This window comes from Crocodylus porosus, unplaced genomic scaffold (genome assembly GCF_001723895.1).
Source record: "Crocodylus porosus isolate Cpor-Errol unplaced genomic scaffold, CroPor_comp1, whole genome shotgun sequence".
Lineage (NCBI taxonomy): Eukaryota > Metazoa > Chordata > Crocodylia > Crocodylidae > Crocodylus > Crocodylus porosus.
This window is the reverse complement of record NW_017728924.1, coordinates 14,654,335-14,666,851: the sequence shown is the minus strand read 5'-3', so window position 1 is coordinate 14,666,851 and position 12,517 is coordinate 14,654,335. Positions and strand designations below refer to the sequence as shown.

At 43.6% G+C, this 12,517-nt stretch overlaps 1 protein-coding gene across 3 annotated transcripts in view; it reads left to right on the top strand.

Annotated features, from left to right (window-relative positions):
* Positions 1–12,517, top strand: part of ATRX (ATRX, chromatin remodeler) — a 146,510-nt gene that overhangs the window by 9,870 nt on the left and 124,123 nt on the right. For 2 of the 3 annotated variants that reach the window (XM_019540377.1, XM_019540376.1), the window contains exons 2-3: positions 4,914–5,026; positions 10,433–10,488. In XM_019540377.1, coding sequence (XP_019395922.1) covers positions 4,914–5,026; positions 10,433–10,488 — 169 coding nt within the window. Of the gene's footprint in view, positions 1–4,913; positions 5,027–10,432; positions 10,489–11,567; positions 11,589–12,517 lie in introns of all 3 variants that reach the window. The other variant, XM_019540375.1, reaches the window with a different exon arrangement.

The following is a 12,517-nucleotide window of genomic DNA, read 5'->3' as shown; positions in this document are numbered from 1 at the left end:
TGCTGCTGGGGATGGGAGGAGGCCGGCCAGGTCGGCACTAGCCAGCAGAAGCAGCGGTGGCAGAGCCGTGTGCCCGCTAGGGACTGATGGGTGCAGACAGGGGGAAAATGCAGCTGAGACCCTGCTGCTCTGGCTGGGCTCGTCCTGTCCCAAGTGGCACACAACTGCGCTGCCGCTTCTGCTGGCTGGGCTCCTCCCATCCCCAGCAGCACATGAGAAGCCAGTTTCAGCTGCGTGTTGCTCTGGATGGGACAGACTCGTCTGGGTCTGCACCAGCCAGCGGAGGCGGCAGCAGAGCCATGTGCCACTCGGGACTGGCCAGAGCAGGTAGGGAGAAAGTGCAACGGAGCCCGCTGCTGCTCTGGCTGGGCTCATCCTGTCCTGAGCGGCACATGGCTACTCCTCTTCCCACGCACACCAACATCAAGCTGACGCGGTGTGTGTGGGAACCTTGTCCGTTCCCTAGCCCTTCAGCAGCCATTAGGAAGCTGCTGGGGGAGGGACAAGGGGTGGGAACGAAAGTAAACTGTGTTTACTTTTGTTTTCCATTGCAGCACCGCGGGCCACAGAAAATGCCTTGGCGGGCCGTATGTTGGACAAGCCTGCTTTAAACTAACATACTTTCCACGCATTCAACTTAAAGTGTGTGCACCCTTTGAACATGCCAGTGTATGGGGAGCCCAAGATCAGAGAGTGGCTCTCTGAGTTTGGGCTCTCCACATGTCGGCTTATTCAAAGGGTGCATGTGTAGCTTGGCTCTCTGCATGCCCTTTAAGAAACATATGTGCTATATAGAGGTGCACTGATACATTGGTCTGATATTGGATCAGCACTGATTATAAAGAAAATTGGCTGTATCGGAAATTGGCCTCACGTGGCTCATGATTTGGCCAATAAACAGCCTGTGCACGTGTGCAGCCTCAGTGCAACACATAGGTGGCAAGGAGCACAGCCCGACAGCTAGAGGTGTTTGAAGCGGGCCGTGTTTAATTCGGATTTGGCCCGATTTGGGGAACAGTGATTCAATGTGTTGATTCAGATCACTGTCCTGATTTGATTCAGCTGAATCCAAATCTGAAAATTTGATACTGATTTGGAGAATCAGCAATTTGGCCATGGATAGAGCTTTTAAATGGTTTTTTTTTTCTTCATACCTTGGAGGTACCAGGCACGGCTCGTGGATGCTGTGATGGTGAGGCATATTGGGTGTGCCACAGGAGCCGGGGGGTCCTGCGTGCTTGGTGGCAGACCCAGAAGTGGACCGGAAATGCCTCCAGTCTATTTCCAGGTCCACTGCCGAGTGCACGGGGGACACCCCTGTGACCTGCGGCTCAGCAGCTGGCTGCAGGGGGCCTCCAGGTGCCCCCCCAGACCCAGGGGGCACCAGTTGCGGGGGGAAGGCTCCACATCTTCTGCAGGCGGACCCAAAAGTGGACCAGAAGTGTTCTGGTCCACTTCTGGGTCCGCCTGCGGAGCGTGCTCAGGAACCCCCCGCACTCCTGTGGGGATGCTCTGTCCACCCCATCCTCTCAGTGTTCATGAGCTGCCTGGTACCTTGAGGTATGTAGAAAAAGCATTTAAAGCTGTGTCTGTCTGAATCATCGATTTGGAGAGATTAAAGGGTCTCCTGACTTGATTCCAATTTAGAGATTTGGCCCAATTCAGTGGGCCTAATCCCAATTAAAAATCAGCTCTTGGTATTGGCTCCAGAAATCTGTTGGTGCACCTCTAGTGCCATATGTTCAAATTAAACTGCTCCCTGTGTGTCAGGGCCTTTAAAAGGTATGTGTACAGCCCAGCTATACATAGCTTCTTTGAACATGCCAGCATGCAGCTCCCTGAACATTCAGCTAGGAACTGTTACCTGGTTCCAAGTTCTCCAAGAGCCAGCAAGTGTGTAGTGGAATCTAAGCAATTTTTACCTTGCATCCCAAAAGTCATGCATTCTGCTATGCCAGATCTTGAAGGTCTGGGAAGGTAGGATGTATGATTTTTGGGATCCGGGATAAAATCCCATCATGCTTTAAATTAAGGATAGGGATAATGGATCAACGGATACTATGTTATTGGAAAGAGAAGTGTCTCAGGGTGAGTAATATAAATGTTCAGATAAGGAACTATCCTTTCCCACTAAATGGTTGCTTCTCTTGGACACCATACTTCAGTAAAAAAAGCAGTGGTTATGTCTGTAGAAACATTTTTCTTTTTCTGTGACATTTTATGTATTATTAGCAGGGATCCAGGTTTTCCGTTTCCCACGGAAAAACGGAGTAAGCCATGGATTTTACCTTTTACCAGAGGCAGATGCAGATTTCTCATTGTACCTGTGGATTTTGTTGTTTTGCAGTAAGCTCCCTGCAGGTTGGCACAGTTCCAGCTTGGAGGGAGCAGGAGAAGGGCAGTCAGTTTGGGGGGGCTCCATGTGCAGCCCAGAGAACAACTCCTGCAGTTAAGTAGGTTGGGGGAGGGTATTGAGCCCCCATAGGGAGGGAGGAGGGGGCTCCCCAGGCTGCTATTCAATTGGACAGGGCTGGGACTGGGGTTGCTGCCCAGCTGGACAGTGCATAGGGCTTAGGATCTGGGGCTGCAATGTACGGCTGCAGGGCCCAAGTGGGATGGGGCTACGGGCAGCTTGTCAAGTGGGGGCTGGCTCCCCAGTGTTGCACACAATCCCTATGGCCAGGGAGACCTGTACCCTCCAGATCTGTACGCAGGGAAGGGGTGGTGGTGGGTGCAGGCTCAAGCTCATACCCTGGGGTCTCCGCAGCCCAGTGGGTGTGACCCAGAGTGGTAGGGAACAGTGGGGCTATGCAGAGAAGCTGTTTGCCGCTGCAAGCTCCATGGTGGTCTGGCAATGTGTCCATTGCATACGGGGCAGCTTTGATTAGTGCAGCCCTGCGCCACTGCCCTCACAGTGGCTGTGTGTACAGAAGGCATGTTGCTAGGGCAGCGTGGAGCTCGCAGCTTCAGGCAGCTTCTCCACATGGTCCTGCTGTTCCGTACTGCACTGGGTTGTGCCTGGTGGGCTGCAGAGGTCCTGGGCTAGGGCAGCAGGGTGGGAGCCTGCAGCCCTAGCCCACCCCATGCATGGATCTGGGGGGCATGGGTCCTCCCTGCCCCCTGGGAAGTGCATGCAGTGCCAAGAAGCTGGCCCCAAACCACCCCCCCACACCTGAGCATACAGCCCACCCTGTGCTCTGATCTGGGGGGGGCACAGGTGCCCCCTGCTCCCTGAGAAGTGTGTGCAGCAGCAGGGAGCAAGCCTCCCCTGGCTGAGCCCAAAGCAGGCAGTGGGGAGCCAGGCTTAGCAGCCACCACCTCTTGCCAGAGGCAGGGGGCTGTGGACTTGGGGTCAGGACCTCATAGCCCTGGCAGCTGAGGGTGGCAGAGCTGGAGAGGGGAGGCGGCAGGCAGGATGAGAGGCACTGGCAGGGCCACTGGGTTGTGGGGGGTGGGGATGGGAGAGTGAGGGGCACTAGCAGGACCAGGGGCTGTAGGGTGGGGGTTAGGGATACCAGCAGGGTTGTGGATGGTCTTTTATTTTAATAATGGATTTGCAGGGTTTTAACAGAGAATTTGCAACTTTTTTTACCAGGGAATTTGTGGGTTTGTTTGTTTATTTATTTATTTTAATCAGGAAAAACTAGGATTTCTGATCATTAGTTTAGGTGGTGGTTCATTGCATTGGGATGATGATGACATCACTGAGGAGAATTTGTACCATGTTGTTTCTCGGGACCTAAAATGAGTAATTTTTCATTGGCAGCATTGGGGAAATAGGAATTAAAAAGGCACAAGTAGGTTTGATGTAAATAACTTGTGTGTGCAGAAAGAAGGGAATAGATTAGATATGGGATGGGGACTTAAGGTTCTAAACCATACATAGTGGAGCAGAAAACTTCTAATTAGAATGTTCCATCAAAATGTCTTGAAAGTAGTTTAAAAAAAAATCATGTTGACTCAAGTACCAATAGCTAGAAAAAGGCATATTGGCTCAGGAGGCTCTAGAAGGCTGGAACGAGATCTGTATTCTGAGAAGAATGCATATTCTTCAGGTAGTGTAAGGTAGTGTTTGGCAAGGAACGCTGACAGTAATTGTTACTAAATTAGGGCCTGTCTTATAGGTAAGTAAATGGTGTATATGCATGAGGGATGAGATGACCCATGGCTTTTGTTCTGTAAAACTGTCCGATTACAATTCTGATGGCAGTGCTGGTTTGTTAGCTAATTTAAATAAAGACATGAAATAATCTGATCCTAAACCATTGGAGATTTTTTTTTTTTTTTTTTGACTAGATGAATGTTGCTGATTACTTTCTGTAGGTTACTCTAAATAACTGGGTGGCTGATTTGGTACGAGCATGTAGATGCGTCTTAAGATTCTGTACATCTGTGTGAAATATTTTTCTTTAGGCAGTGAGATACACTTCTAGTATTTTTTGCTGAGTTCTGTATCCCCAGGCTGCTATTCATATAATCAGATTTCCTCTTTTTATATATGATTTAGCACAGGAAGTTTATAGTTGAGCTTAAAGCTTAACCTTTAACTTAATGTTATTTTTTTAAATGAACAGTGTTGTGTTACTCTAATAAAGTTTCTTGTAAATCATATTTTAATTAAATATTTTTGTTCGTTTTATTGTTAACCTAGTCCTAAGTGCCAACCCATTTCACTGCTAAATCTATTTATACACATTTTGGGTTAACTTGAAGCTTTTGCTTAGTTTTGATATTGGAAATCAATGTTTGATTGAAAACATACCTGCTTCAGAAACACTTCAGTTCCTCTTTTTCCCCTATGCATACAAGGTTTTTGAGAACAAACAATATTCATTTCAAACTTTCATTATATCTCACTGAATCTATTACAGCATGATGAGGGTAACTTCAAGGTAAACTTATTATTTTAACAGTGAAAGCAAGCTGGACACCCTGGTACAGAAGCTTCATGACTTCTTGGCTCATTCATCAGAAGAATCAGAGGACGCAAATTCTCCTCCAAGGTTATCTGTGAACAAAAATACAGGTAAATATTGTATTTCCTCCCTTAAACATGTATGGTTCTTGAGTCCTGCCTCTTCTAGGAAAGTGGTGCAATAATGTACCTTTTTAAGGGAGCCAATATATAATAGTGTTCTTTGCCAGCTCATTATCAGATGGCAGTATCCTGTTAAAATGCAGAGGATTATAAATGTAACTTACATTTCTCTTTTTTTAAATACATGTATGAAAAATAGAGAAAAGATATTAAGTTGTAATAGTATAGTCCATACATATGGTTTACCATGGAATAAAAGAGAGTGGGGCTTTACTACGTACTAGTCTTCTCAAAGAAATCATTTAATAGGCAGCTACTGCCTATTAAAATATCTTTACTTTCTCTAGTGGTAAAATAATCTGACTTTTTCTTAGTATTGGAAACATGATACTAAGTACCTTCATACTGTATAGTAGAGTATAATTTGTATTTTCTAGTGAACTTTGCAGACAGACTTTGCTAAAACATTTTCCATAGCCTTGAGTTAAGGGTTGGTAAGAAGTGGTTGTGCATGGGAAAATTTTAGAAGCATGTTGGCTAGGGTATGTGGTTCATTTTCCATTATATTTCCTTAAAAATGATGTTATCAAGAAAAATAATGCTGTTACCATTATCTTTGCATCAGCAGCCCATAACATTGTTAATATGGGGGGGGAAAAAAGTCTGGTTTGCCTCTGGTTTTACCTGGGCTTGTGCATTTCAGGTCGTGTAGTAAAACGAGTCTGCTTAGTTTCACTTAAGTTGCCTGAGTCTTATCATATAGAACAGTAGTCACCAACCCAACTGGTTGATTGCAGAGCCTTGTGACAGTTGATCTCAGTCTGGTGTAAATAAGCACACATGCATGCGTGTGCTTAGCCCCCACAGACTGAGATACAGTGCTGCAGCTACTCTGGGAGCAGCACGATGCCATGTGTGTCCCACCACTGGGCTGAGCCATGACCCCCTGCCACCAGGGTTGGGCTGGGTGAGTGGGACGATCCCCTTCCACGCCCTGCCACACTCTTTGCCACCGGGTGAGGGGGGGCCCCGACTGGGCTGGGTGGCGGATGGATCGGAGCCCGGGCAGCTCATCTAGGGGTGCGGGGGGGCTCCCGGCACTGTGCGCACTCTGACAGAGGCCCAGGGGGCATGTGCCCCCCCCCATCTATGCATGGGGTGGTGCTGGGCTTTGCACTCCGAGCCTAACTAGCTGTTCTGGGAGCAGCGCAGTGCCACATGCATCCCACCACTGGGGTGAGCTGTGCCCCCTGCTCAGCCTGTGGCGGGATGAGCTGCCCAGGCTCTGATCTTCCCACCACCTGGCCTGGCCCGGGCCCCACTCACCACTGCCTCTGCCCCACTCCTTCCCTCACCCTGTGGGGGGGGGCCTCGATCTGCCCCACTTCCCTCCATCCCTTCCCTCCCCCACAGCCTGACTTGCCTGGGGGAGAGGGGCACGCAGTAGGTTCTGGGTTGCACTTCAGTTCAAAAGTGATCTTATACTTAAAAGGGTCAGAGGCCACTGATATTGAAGAATGACACAGCCATGTTTTGCTTTTCTGATGCTTCTTACAACGATTGTATAAACTGCTCTGTATGAAAATAATGAAAATGTTCAATGAGTCCTCCAGCCACATATTTTCATAGCCTGTTGTCTTCAGTTTGTCTTGGCTAACAATCTTCTCCATTTATATTTTTGAGTCATCTTAAAGCCTCTGTAAACGATGCATGTTCTATTGTAGGTGGTAATATCCATTTGAGTTTCACTTTGGTTTCTGCGTTGTATTTCATCTTAAGTATAACAAACAGTTTAAACACTGGTCCCATGTTGCACTGTGAGCATTTGGCTGCAGGGCTTCATTTGTATTTGGGGCTCCAGTCGTTTATTTCCACAGTGCTTTTGCCAAATGCTTACCTAAACTGAGGCACAGAAAAAGAAATGCCTGTTGTGTTCTTGAGAACATACTGTTGGAAGCACCTTTTCCCCTAAGCCTCTTTTTAGTTACTAGTGTGGATCTAGCCCTTTTCCATGAAACCGGGTTTGGCTGGGGAGCAGGAATACATTGTTTTGTGATGAACATATCAGAAATATCAAGGTCAAATTTGTATGATATCATATATACTCTCATTTAGAAAAAACGTGTAGAAAGCAATCTTAACAATGTTCTATCTCAAGCACTCAAAAGTTAGGAAATGCCATAATTATCTGTATAATCTTAATTTGACTTGTGTGTGCATATATGTACTATGGTACAACATTTAATGAAAGCATACTATTTATTTTTCCAAGGGCTTGTTCTGTGCTCCGAATGAGTCTGGTCTAGGGATGAAACAGGTCTATATAGCACAAGAAATTGTAGGACCATAGTTTCATTTGGTGTAATCATTGCACACCTTCCAGCTTCTAAGACTTGCAATGAGAGAGGAAGGAGCACATAATTAAGACAGTTGACTACTGTGGAGAATTGGATCTTACTGGTTTTTGCACAGAGTTCACTTAAAACGATCAGAGGTGCTCATTAATTGTGTGTTCCTTCCTCATTTTTTAGATATCCGACTTGAGCCTGTTGGGTCTGTCATGCAGAAGTATTCACAACTGAAACTGAAGTCACTGGGAGCTGTACTAGAAAATATGAAGTGCTAGATAACATTAAGTGCTGGGAAAAAAATCATGGCTCAAATTAGGGATGTGAAATGTTAAACACTTAATAAGTATATTTATACCGGAGATTCACCCAAAGAACCTTACCTGCCTAAGTCCTTAGACCAAAACTACAGCCTACACCCCTGCTTTACCCAAGAGGCTTTACCTGATGTAATGTTTTCAAAGAAGTCAGATTCTATATTGCTGTAATGTAGCTCTGTACCAAAATCAGCATTTGACTAGCAAACAGTAAGAGACACAGCGCCATACAGGAGACAACTGAAATATGAATGTTTGCTCAGTAATCTAGCACTATATCTTGTGTGCTAAATGAGATGGGGGGTCTTGCAGGAAAAACGGTATCCAGTTATGTAATTAGACCAGGCGTGGGCAAAATGTGACCCACGGGCTGGGTGCAGCATGCCAGGCCATTCTATCCAGCCCATGGGGCCCCTAAAAATTTTAGAAAATTAATATTTATCTGCCCTTGGCTGCCTGTCATGCGGCCCTTGATGGCTTGCCAAAACTCAGTAAATGGCCGTCCGCCCAAAATAATTGCCTGCATGTGAACCGGGAGGCATGAAGCAGTACTGCACAAGTAACCTTAATATTGCCTCTTGCTAAATTTTGAGTGCTTGAGTTTGCAACCTCAATGATATTTTTGTTCTTTTTAAAATTTAAATTGCATGGCTTCTTTCTCTTCAGTAGTGATTCATTGCAAACACTAGAAACCAGCTCCTTTCAGTTTCACGGCCTGTCCTCAACCCCAGTAGGAAATGAGGAAAGTTGACATGCTTGATTGTTATCTGGGGATAATGCATGCATATTCTGATCACACACAGTGCCTATGAGTTGATGATGAATGCGTGCCTTGAGATCCTTTCTGGGGTCCTGTGGGGTACACACTGTTAGGTGTGCAAACAGGATTCACAGGAGAAACCCTGAGGTTTCAAATAGGAATCCACAGTATTAAAAGCATTCTGATCTGCTGTGATCTTTCTGAGCTTTTTGTAACAGAAGAATCACTCTATTTTCTGAAGTCCAAAATCAAGTAAAAACTAAAAACTGACATTTTGTGAAGGGAGCTTTGAGTCTATCGAGATTGAGAACTACTGCTCTAGTCAGGACTAGGAACTGAAAGAAAATTGTCTGTGAGCAGTTCAAATAGTCTTTTCAAAGATGTTTAGCTATCAAAGCCTCAGAAGTCTTTACTGGGCATATGCAATTGCAGTTTTTTTTTTTTTTTCAAGAATTCCTTTAATTTGCCAAAACTGGATGGATCATAAATGTGAGGGCATAGGCCGACCTCTGCCATTTTTTGAGTTCCTGCTGAAAACATAGGCATGCTAAAATATTTGAAAGAAAAAGTTTCAAGACTTTCACACGGACAAAACAATGTATTTTTTGCTTGCGTCATTCACAAAAATGCCTGAATCATTTGTTTAAAACTTTCCCAGAGAAATTCAGCCCATGCTAAATTTCCACCATAGAATATTTGAGCTCAGTGATTAAAGTTTTGCCAAGATAAGAACAAAGGAAATGGGTTCTTATACTGGAAAAATAGCAAATTGCCAGTCAAGAATGATGGGAGGGAGGCAGGTGGGGAGGGAGGGACAGAGGCCTGCACCTGCCCCCACTTTGGGCTGGGGCTACTCCCTGCCTGCCTCCCTGCTGCCTTGGGCCAGGGCTGGGGCTGATTTCTTCTCTCTCTTCTCCCTCTTCCTCCTCCCTCCCCCACCTCTTTGGGCCAGGGCCAGAGCCTTGACAGCCCCATTTCCCCCCCAGGGTCCATTGCTGCTGTTGCCTCAAGCTGCTGCTCCATTGCCACAGTTGCTACCTCCTGTCCAAGCACTCGCACTCTGATTGGTTGTTTCAGACAACCAATTAGAGTGCGAATAAAGCATTATGGACAGATGGACTAAGGCTTTTATGATATTAAAGAATGCTGGGAAACATTAATAGACAGTGTATTCAGTCCCACTTAGTTTAAATACATGTAATAATTGTATGAAACATAACATTCCTCTCTATCTTACTACCACTTCAATCTCATATATTCCAATAATCCATTTTTATGAGACCTACTTTTAACATTCTAGACCTTTGGGCAATCTTGAACAAGAATTGGTTTGAAAAAAAAAAAAAAAAAAAAAAGAAGAAAACACCAAAATTGGAAATGTTTCCTTCCTCTGGCAACAGTACCATAGGATTACTCTCACAATTACACTAGCCAGTAGTTCAGAGCAGGTGTTAATCAGTTTTGGAATAATAAAGCATTTAGAGTTTAAGATTCCATGGACTATGGGGACTAAACATGGGAGGCCTGTATAACTGAAAAAAGAATCCCCAATTTCAAATGAGAGAGTATTTATTTCTAGTTGCATCTAGTAAGATTTCCAGATTGCAGGGCCATAAAATCACACTTCTCTCTGTGGGAAATAACTATTTAAAATAATTTAAGAGATTTGAGAAATATAATTATTCCCACTTTTTGAGGCATATATGCATTTAATGTGGCTCCTTTTTTTATTTATTTGTGAATGAAGAAAAGGTGAAACGTATATCCAGCAACTCCTTAAAAATATGTAAAACGTGTGTGTAAAAATTGCTAGTTTACGAGTAACAAATGACAAGTATTCTGCAAAATTTTAGTTACGAAATTCATGCCCATTTTTCAGTTATGCTGATAAAAAAAAATTTCCAAACAATAATGTATAATTGTCAGCGATTTCTGCTACTGAGTGAATTCTACTCTTTCTTCTCTACAGATAAAAGTAGTGAGCCTGAAAACAGTCCAACTCCAATGGAAAATAATAGGGAAGAGGTAGGAATAAAGTGTACACATTTGAATTTTCAGTAATGCATGTAAAGCAAAGTGACTGGCATAAAAAGCACTGGATACACTCATTTGTTTCTTTAAAAATTAGGTGCTCAGAGATTATATCTAGACTAATTTATATCATATTATACTTGGCAAATTACACTACAAAAAAAGAAAAGGGAACTTTACAAATTGACATGAGTGATGAGATGCTTGAGGGGGGAACATAAGGCTTTACAAAATACTAAATGGTGAAGAGAAAGTAAATAGGGATTTATCATTTACTCTCAACACAAGAACTAGGTCTTAAACTAGTAGGTAGTAAGTTTAAAACTATCAAAAGGAAGTTTTTTCACACTGTGTCATTAAAATGTGGGACCCATTGTCACTAGATGTCACGTAAGGTGATAGTTTATCTAGATTCAGAAAAGGGATGAGAAAAATTATTGGAGGAAAGGGGCGTCAGTAGCTGTTGAGCATGGGAATTAGGGATATAGCCTCTAAAATAAACTTGCTAGACTAGAACTGCTTGAGGCTGCAAGTGAGAGCAGAACAATGGTGAAAAAACCCCTGTGTCAAACCAAGTTCACTCTTCCTTTCAGCATCTGCTTTCTGCCACTGTGTGACACAGGATGCTGGGCAAGATGGACCTATGGTCTCACCCAATAAATGGCTTTTCTTATGTTCTCACTGTGGCTTTTGAAGAAGGAAGGAACTGCACTTTTATAGCAAAAAATAAAAATAGTGCATCACAAAATGTATTTTTTGCAAATTTTAGTTTAGGTTTTTTGTTACTCCATAATTTTTTTATGATACATTTTCTAATCTGCTTTAATTTGCAAAGTTTTATTATTAGTACTAAGCTAAAAAAAACTTTACTAAGCTTTTCCTGAGAATTAGGAAGATATATGCTGCAGATTTTTTAATGAAGAATTGCCAGTTTTGCAGTCAAACAGATGGCAAAGTGAGGTTCTGCTTGTTTATACTTTTATTCTTAACCTTTCTTTGATATTTGCATGAAAACAGGATATATTTGAGTAAAAGTGAATAATAATTAAACTCTGGCTCCTATTTATGCTTAGATGCAGTTTATCCAAATAACTGTAAGTACTTAAATATACCTGTTTTTAAAAAGAATTTTGAGAGATGTAGGAAATGTTATGCATAAGCAAAATTTTAAATTTTAAAAGTATTTTTATTGAATACGTTAGTATATCTCAGTGTTTCCCAACCAGTGTGCTGCGACGGCACAATGGTGTGCCGTCAGAAATGAACAGGTGTCCTGCGGAATTTTGCCATGACAATGAGCTACAGTAGGTATGAGGATGGGGACTGCCTTAACAGCTGTGCCACGGAAAATTTTTATTAATGCAAGTGTGCCTCGGGTTGGAAAAGGATGGGAAACACTGGTATATCTTCACATGGTATAGTTTATTAGAATCTGTATTCTTTTTAGAAGCAGTTTGATTGACACTTCAACTAAACATATATATATTACTACCAAGCCTAGTGTCTTATTTGAAAAGCTAACTTGGGTTCTTACTTTCATGTGGGCTCTAACCTAATTCTTGTCTGTACCCAAAACCTGTCAGTTGAGAATTGTGGTACTTCATGCCCAAGCTATTTCGCCCAGCCTGAGAGAACTCAAGCCCAAATGCTGTTTACACTTTCTCAGGTACTTCACTGACTCTGCAGCATCAATACAGGCTAAGGGCACTTAATGTGTCGATAGTTTTCCAGAGCCTTTCACAATTCTCCAAAATTCCATATGTCTATTAGGGCAAGACTCAGATTAACTCAGCGGACCATAATGCTAGAAACCAGGAAACGTAACCTCAGAAATTCTCACTTCCCTTCTCTGAGGTACATCACAGCAGGACAAGGCCAGTCAAATAGGCATACTTGACTGTAGCTTTGCTATGTGGCCAGTCACACCTGAGAACCTTGAATGAATTGAGGAGAGGACTCCTTAAAGACTTGGGAAACCCTGAATAGCCCTTTGGTGACCCAGGAGCATTAATAAGCTTTTGAG